Source organism: Onychostoma macrolepis, chromosome 07 (assembly GCF_012432095.1).
Source record: "Onychostoma macrolepis isolate SWU-2019 chromosome 07, ASM1243209v1, whole genome shotgun sequence".
Classification (NCBI taxonomy): domain Eukaryota; kingdom Metazoa; phylum Chordata; class Actinopteri; order Cypriniformes; family Cyprinidae; genus Onychostoma; species Onychostoma macrolepis.
In genome coordinates this window covers 38,193,188-38,201,501 of record NC_081161.1, presented here as the reverse complement: position 1 = coordinate 38,201,501, position 8,314 = coordinate 38,193,188, and the positions used below count along the sequence as shown (strand labels likewise).

The following is an 8,314-nucleotide window of genomic DNA, read 5'->3' as shown; positions in this document are numbered from 1 at the left end:
GTTTAATTTGTACAGCTACAGTTGCATACATCTGAATCTTTAATTTGTATCAGAAATTATATATATAGATATTTCAATTAATAATTTAAAGAACTTTGCTTTCCATATCGACATTAATGGACATTTTATTCATTATTGGTGTTGCAGTAAATTATACAAGTGAAACTCAAAAAGAATTATATTTAAATCCAAACTCAAGTAGGAAGTATATACATGTGATGAATGTAATATCTTATATGTGTACATAACTTAAAATATAATTGTTAAAACGTTACTCCTAAACGTTGTAACCCTGAGAGTTTGAACCCCAAACCTTGTCATCACAAAGATGATTGTGTGCCATTTTCCAGGAAGCTCCATAAACAGATCTGTGGGACGTTCCAAACTTTGAAAGTGCCTCCAAGTTGCATTTGGTCAAGAAAAATGGCATTAAAAGAAGAGGTGAAACAATTGTGCATCCTCATGTTTACACCAGTGCTGACGCATTAGTTTCAGTTCACTCTGTACAGGATTATAGAGAGAACTGGCAACATTATGACTGTTTGTCATAGACAAGTGCAAAATTCCTCTGTGATGAGAAAGCAAAAAAAAATTAAATTTGCAAAAAGGGTATTTGTTAATGACCTATTTCATGCTATACAGCATATCTTAAATAAATGCAACCAGTGTTGATGATTTGAGAACATGCATGCATTATCTGCCCATTTAATTGCACCTTTTTAATTAAATTCAATATTCAATCTGAACAAGATTCATAAATGCAGAAAATTAATGATGAATAAACACTCCCTGAGACATGGATCTCGCTCAAAAGAAACCGGACTTCACCTAAACAGAAAGTCCATAACATTTTTATTTCAATATAACTTTTTGGTGAACTGAACCAGTATTATATAACATTAACATTATAAACCATATATTATATTTATGCTTTTTCTTTTAAAACGCAAAATGTGATTGACAAAATCGTATATGAAATCAATTTTTTTTTTCTTCCACTGTGTTTGCTTAGTAACAGTCCCAAAAACTTGTACTGAGCATCCATTTTAAGTGCTGTAAGTAACATAATATTGTTCACTGTAATGTGTGATGTCATGCAAAATGTCAAGCATGGGAAACAATAACAGTCTTGCAGTCTACAAAAAGAGCAATGAATGTACAAATGCATTAAAGAGTGCTTATCCACAGAAGAGAAAATGTAAGTTCAGCAAAATCGCTTGTTGGGAAAAATGAACTGTTTAAATGACATTGGTGGCTCTATGTTTCACTTTCAAAAGTGATTCAAGCATAAATATTCTTTTTAAGCTTATCAAACATTTCAGATGTTTTACTCACTTTGTTAGAGACAAAAAGTACATACATTTTTCAACAATGTAACATCCTTCAAAAAAAAAAAAAAAAGGTTTAACCCCGCAGCAAACTTCCTGAGTGAAGGAAAACAAAAAACAGGATGTCAAAAATTCATCCCTAACTCTTCTGTTTCAATTAAGTGCTCTGGCTCGTAGTGCATTCGGTATTAACATAAGCATTACCGTTAGCATTCTCTTTATGGCCGTGGTTCGAACCTGAAAAACAGTCATCTGAATGAAAGTGCGCTGAGATCTGGTTGTAGCAAAGCAGGACCAGCTGTCTCTCCTCTGGGTTGTAGTCCAGCGAATGAGGGTGCACTTGAAGGATGTGTCTCTTGATGGTGCTGACCTTTAGCGTTGCGAGCGTAGCACCACACACCATGCAGATCAATCCGTGCTTCCTGCAGTCGTAGTCCATCAGGAAATCCATCTTCCAGCGGGCCTGGTAATTGCGCCGCTGGTCCTTCCCCGGGTAGTGCCTGTGCCGTCCTGGCATCTGTGTTGATGGTGTGATATTTGTGCTATTATTGTCTTCTGTCTCACCTCCTTGCTCTGTGGTTTTCACAGGAGACACCTGCGTGTCACCAGCAGCATTTGCAGTGACAGGGCCACTTTGTGGGGCTTCAGTGGCAGACAAGAAAAAAGAGAGACACGTTATTGTTTTTAAACAATATAATTTATAACAGGATTTTTCTTTAACAATCCAACACAAATATTTCGTTCAGAAATTGTAACATTTTGACGACAGAACCAGATGTACAACATGTATATCTTAACATCCTTAAAACAAGATAAATTTACCTGAGAAGCTAAAGCTGCTTGCTTGCTAATTAAGCGAATGCTAACTGAAAGCACCAGGAAAGAGAAAGGTTTAACTATTTTTAGCTTTTGAAATATAATGTTATGCAATTTAAAAACATTAACATGCTTATTTTCATGATTAAGTACAACTTGAATGTATACTTTGCAAAACTGATTTACCTGAGAAGCTAAATATCTTTAGTCTTTAAGCTGTTAGCTTGCTAAGCAAAGGCTAACTAAAAACACTAGGAAAAATAAATAGACCATTTTAGCTTCCAAAATATAATGCTATATGTAATTTAAAGAACATTAATGAACATATGTTCAAGATCAAGTACATCTTGTACACCTTTACATCTTTAAAACAAGGTAAATTTACCTGAGAAGATAAATAATCTTTCATTTTAGACAATCGGTTTTGCTTCTCAGGTTTAATTGATCTGGTTTTAAAGAATTCTTTTTTTTATGTGAAAGTGACGTGATATGTGGCCAAGTATGGTTACCCATACTCGGAATTTGTGCTCTGCATTTAACCCATCCAAAGTGCACACACACACCATGAACACACAGTGTGTTTTTTTTTTTTTTTAATACGATGATTTTCTTTTAATACAAAATTATGGTATTTACAGTGATGATAGTTTGTTTCTCTCTATATTTGATGTTGTGTGTTTAGTTGTCTGTACTCACCATCCTCTTTCGGTGTAGCTTTGTCGATTTTCTCCTCCTTTATCCAGGCGCTGACCACAGCATCTCTCTCACTTCGGCTGAGGCTGCTTGTCTCCGGATGGCACTCCTGGATGTGCTTGCGGAAGTTGCTGACCCTCGGCACAGGCAGGTGTTCAGAACACACCATACAGTAGCAGAGCGGGTTTTCTGGAGGACCGTATGCCACTAAATAATCCAGGCGGAGACGCCAGGGGCTGCCATATTTCAGTCTTCTCTTTCTGGGATAGTAAGGTAAGGACTGGGGTCTCTGGCCAGTGTCTGATGGACTCTCATCTCCTCTTGTGTAGTCCATCAAGTTTCCCTGAATTGGATCCATGTTCAGAGGGATAAACGAGGCTGAACCATCTAAGTTTATTTCTTTGGTATGTTGTTCCGATTTGATTTGAGGTTGTAAAGAGTGGGATTCTGCATGACAAATGAGAAATGCAAAGAGAAAAAAAATTATTAAAATTGAGATGAAACTGGTGTGTTATTTACAATTCAACAGGACTATGTGTTGTTTTGCTTTTTACCAGGGTAAAAAGAAAAATTGAAGCAATTGCACCTTGTAATAGACCATAGTCAATGACAAAAGGACATTATATTTATAATAAAACAATTGGTGTACTTTTATTTATACTTTTTCCTTACCTTTTATTTAATTGATATCTTTTTATCTTTAATTTAATTAATTTGTTGTCTTGACTTTTATAACAGAATTAAAGACAATTCTTATATATATATATATATATATATATATATATATATATATATATATACACACTTTTAATTTGAATCTGTACTTTTAAAACACAACTGAAATCAGACACAGACACAAATAAATATATTTATGAACATTATGCATTTATTCTCTTTATTCTATTTTTTTTAAATATCATATTTAACTGGTTCTCTATTTAATTGATTTTTACAATTAAATACCTTGTGTATGCAATAAATCCATTACATTTTAGAGATATTTCACACACTATAAGTATACAGACTCTTTTAGATTCTCAAATTTTGTCTGATTTGTTTTGTCTCTCACCCTCACCGTGAGTCTTAGCCCAGGTCTGCAGGATTGAGTGCTTTTCCTCAGCGCTGTACAGCAGAGAGTTTGGGTGCAGATCCAACATGTGACTTTTGATGTGATCCAGGTGCAGCGAAGGCAACAGACAGCTGCATACCATGCATACTAGACGACCCTCCTCTGCCTGGTATTCCATCAAGAACTCCTGGCGGAACCAGGCGTGCAGCGAGTCGTTCAGGTAGCGCTCCATCACCTGAGCTGTGGGGCCTGGGAGCTCCTGGACCGAGGAGGCCGGAGGGGATGGTGTGGCCCTGTTAATGCCAGACTGGGCCTGAAGTACTGGAGAGATGGAACCACTAGGCTTGCCTAGAATGATGTGAAGAATGAACACTTTTCGTAATAATAATAAATTTAGGTTAATTAAATGTTATGAAATTAAAAAAATATATATAATGCATCTAATTTATAATGTGCATTTCTCATACTCAAAGCACTACAATACAATAAGAAGTAAACATCTCAAGAACAAGAGATAAAAATAATAATAATAATAATAAATTAAAGTAAATTAAAATGTTATGAAATAAAAAAAACATCTTATTTATAATAATAAAAAGAAATTGGTCACACTTTATATTAGGTGGCCTTAACTACTATGTACTTGCATCAAAAAATAAGTACAATGTACTTATTGTGGTCATATTGTATTTCAAAACACTTTTGCTGCTATTGAGGTGGGATATGTTTAAGGTTAGTGACAGGTTTGGTGGTTTGAGTAGGTTTAAGGGTGGGTTAAGGTGTAAGGGATGGGTCAGCAGTGTCATTATAAATGTAATTACAGATGTAATTACATATACTGTAGGTATTTTAAAATATATAAGTACAATGTAAAAACATGTATGTACACAATAAGTGCATTGTATCAAATCAAATGATTCATTTCAATGTAAGTACATAGTAGTTAAGGCCACCTAATATAAAGTGGGACCAAGAAATTATTTTTATAAATAATTTTCAGGTTTCGGGTTTTTGAATTGTGAGATTTAAACACATTTCCCATTAGAATTTCATTACTCTATTGCATCCAGATGTTTAAATATTTTAGTTTTTAATTATTATTATTATTATTGTAAAATAGTCCTGCCCAGACAAAATTATTTTTAATTAATTAAAAAAATAAAAATATTAAAATACATTAAAGGCTTTAAATAAATAAATACTTTTTTTTTTTTTTATTGCATTGCATGAATCATGATAATTAGGGGTAGGCGAATATGTTTATTTAAAAATAATCTCATGAAAATAATATTAGAAGGCAAAATATTAGATGAAAAAATTTACTTTTCTTTAAGCAAAATATTATTGATTTTTTGGGGGGGTAAACCTTAACACAAGTTTTGTCAGGTTTCATGTGATTGAGAGATTTCACAAAAACACAAAGAAGCACAAAGAAATATAAACAGACCTGTGGAGTGCCTGTTAACATCCAGAATCTCCTGTGACTCTGGAAAAACATCTGGATCAGGACATACCGGCTGGCTGTTTTCTCGATTCAAATGACTCTCCCATCCCGACCGGATCACATCTTTATCGGACTCGGTCCACAGCAGCGAGTATGGATGCTTCTGATTGATGTGCCTCTTGATGGTGCTTAACTTCAGGGTGGCCAGTGAACTGCCACACACCATGCAGATCATCCCTTGTCTCTGTGGGTCGAAGTCCATGAGGTACTCGCTGCGCCAGTACTCATGGTAATAGCGCCGGTGGTCTCGGCCAGGTGTGTGCTTTGATGGAGGGGGGTCCTTCGTAGATGGTCCTGGGATTGGAGACAGAAGGAAAGGAGAGTCTGCATTCTCAGAGACACACCAGTAACTGGTGCCTGGGGAGCATACAGAGGTGACAGGGACATCCTGGCTGTTATGAGATGTGAGACCATTGGTCATGTCCTCTTGACCTGTGGAGGACACGAGAGCATCACTGATGAAGTGTAATGTGAAATTATTACATTGTTCTAAATTACAGGGAAATATAATATAACAGAGATACATATGAAATGATGGAGATGAATTTTAAGTGAAAATGTATTTCCGTCAGCCCGTTTTGTCATATTTAAAAAAAAAAAAAAAAAAATCATCTGTATTGGTATATTCACAACATACTATATGTGCATGTTATACTGGACAAAAATTATTTATTTATTACTATTACTCAAATAGGACTGTTGCTGAGAGGCTAAAGGTCATTCTCAGATATATTAAGTGAAGGGAAACAACAAAGTTGAAAATGAAAATGTGAAAATTTTGTATTTTTTGGTATTGTAAAATATGTATATTGTATATTTTGTGATACACAAATTATTTTATTTATATCTAATATATAACAACAATTTTAAATGTCATAATGAATATAACATTTGATATAATGTTAAAGTGTTTTTTGTCTAAAAATCTGTGCATCTAATCTAAAAATCTATTAAAAATCTGTCAGCAAATCAAATAATTATTATTGTAAATCAGTATTTTAATTTTAATATTGCTGATAGACTTAAAGTCATTCTCAAAAGACAACAAAGTTAGTAATCTCATCGGAAAACTTGCTAATTATTTTGTATTTCAGAAAGATCTTTTTTTTTTTTTAATATTAATGACTGGTGAGTATTAAACAAATATTAAAGTCAATATTGTGCATAAACCTACAAAAATTCTGTCAGCATATATGTATACATTCAGATATTATTATTATTATTATTATTAAGCATTAGTCTGTTGCTGATAGGCTAAAAGTCATTGTCAAATATTATAACTAAAGTTAACTTCATATGAAAAATATGCTAATTATTTTGTATTTCGGATATTTTATGATATACTAATTATTTATTTATAGTTAATATTCAATAATCAAAAATGTTGCTATAATGAATTATAAAATGTATATTATAATCTGTCAGCATATATTTTAATTGTCATTTTTACTAGCCTACTGGTAGTAGTCTCAAAATTTTAAAGGATTCAAATAATTTTTCATTTAAGAAAAATAAAAACGTCAATAACAATTTAGTACGATTTAAACGGATATCAAAGTGAAAATGTGGTCTTTTCGCAGGCCCAATTTTAGCACAACGAGGGGGCGGCGGCATGGTGCAGTACCGCCGTACCTCCGCTAGGTGGCGACGGCGCATCGCGTATACATATGCAGCATGGTTATTTTGCCTTTGTTTATAGTGGAGCCCGAAAGATTAGGGGCCATGCCGCTGCGTGCTATTGTTTGTCACGGGTTTTAACGCTTCCAAAAGAGAGCCATCGATCTAATGGTCAAAGTTAAATGCCTAACACAACATTTACCTGCTGAGAGGTCCCCCAAGTGTCCCCGCTGCGGTGTCGCCTCCTCTTCCTCAGCTTTTATTATTAATGAGCGAGATTCTGTCTGCTCAGCTTTGTGCACCGACTCTTTGGACTCCGCTTCATCCATACCTGTGTTATGTGATTTTAACGTACAGGATTCGCACCTTTTGTACGTAGAAATGTCACAACCGGAGGATTTCGTAGATGCATTCGTCGGGTGGTTGACTAAATATCTGAAACACGCACTCACCCATTACAGTGTGTGCAGTGTCTGTCTCTGCACTGAAGCCTCACCGCTGTTTGCTTTTTGCTTTAAGTAAACTTAACTTTACGAGACGATACAAGTCGCATTTAGGTCGAAGTTGGAGTGCAGATCTGTCAAATGGTCGGTGACTTAAAGCGGTCTCCTGTTTGTATTTAGATGTTCTGCTTGTCTTCAGGGTGGAGAGCCGAGCTAGGGGCCCCTGGGGCTCCTTTAGGGGCTCCTGGGTAAATTTAAAGAGACAGTAGCGGCTGTGATGTAGTGACGGGTGCACCATGGGGCCCATTTTGAAAGTTTCGTTTTATATTTTACATAGTATTGTAACCAAAATTATGAATTTTGTACATGCCATTTAATATTTAATTAATTCATGAATTATAAAATAGGATTAAATAGATTTTGTTTTCTAGTTTTTATTGGTAAATTTTATTATTCATATTATTTATATTTTATGTGTTTCTTATATTTGTGTATGTATCCTTGTGTATTTTATTGTAAAATTGAATTTTTAAAAAATGAAATTGTATTCAATATTCGAAAAGTATGAATAAACATACATTTATGTTACATTTGTCTTAGATTTAAACAGTGCATCTTTTTTGTTGTTGTTGTTTTTTACAATAATTTAACACGTAATGTGAAATATATATATGTGTGACCGTGTCTGTGAAAACCCAAAGTCATATTTTTGTGATTTACTATTTTCTACATAAAATCATCCTTCAGAACATTCTGTGAAAATGTAACCTTGATACCTTTAATATTGACTGAGTAAGGCCATGTCAAAGATTGAAATCATAGTGAAATTAATGGTTGAAATAAA

General features: G+C 34.2%; 1 protein-coding gene across 2 annotated transcripts; it reads right to left on the bottom strand.

Annotated features, from left to right (window-relative positions):
* Nucleotides 1-142: 142 nt before the first annotated feature.
* On the bottom strand, nucleotides 143-7,752 carry zfta (zinc finger translocation associated). Of its 2 annotated transcripts, none has more exons than XM_058780418.1 (5): nucleotides 7,230-7,752; nucleotides 5,354-5,842; nucleotides 3,907-4,254; nucleotides 2,841-3,284; nucleotides 143-1,970 (listed from the first exon to the last, which is right to left on the bottom strand). In XM_058780418.1, the coding sequence occupies exons 1-5, from the start codon at nucleotides 7,354-7,356 to the stop codon at nucleotides 1,486-1,488; spliced, it is 1,893 nt and encodes a 630-aa protein (XP_058636401.1). In that variant the 5' UTR covers nucleotides 7,357-7,752; the 3' UTR covers nucleotides 143-1,485. The 2 variants fall into 2 exon arrangements, with proteins under 2 accessions (XP_058636401.1, XP_058636402.1); XM_058780419.1 differs by having other exon boundaries at nucleotides 3,913-4,254; nucleotides 7,230-7,750.
* Between the last annotated feature and the right edge of the window lie 562 nt (nucleotides 7,753-8,314).

Bases quoted from the DNA above. Each gene is read 5' to 3' on its own strand.
- zfta (XM_058780418.1), bottom strand. From the start codon at position 7,356: ATGGATGAAGCGGAGTCCAAAGAGTCGGTGCACAAAGCTGAGCAGACA. The intron at 5,843-7,229 runs GTAAATGTTGTG...TGTCCTCCACAG, and splicing joins CTTGGGGGACCTCTCAGCAG to GTCAAGAGGACATGACCAAT. The intron at 1,971-2,840 runs GTGAGTACAGAC...CTGCCACTGAAG, and splicing joins AGCTACACCGAAAGAGGATG to CCCCACAAAGTGGCCCTGTC.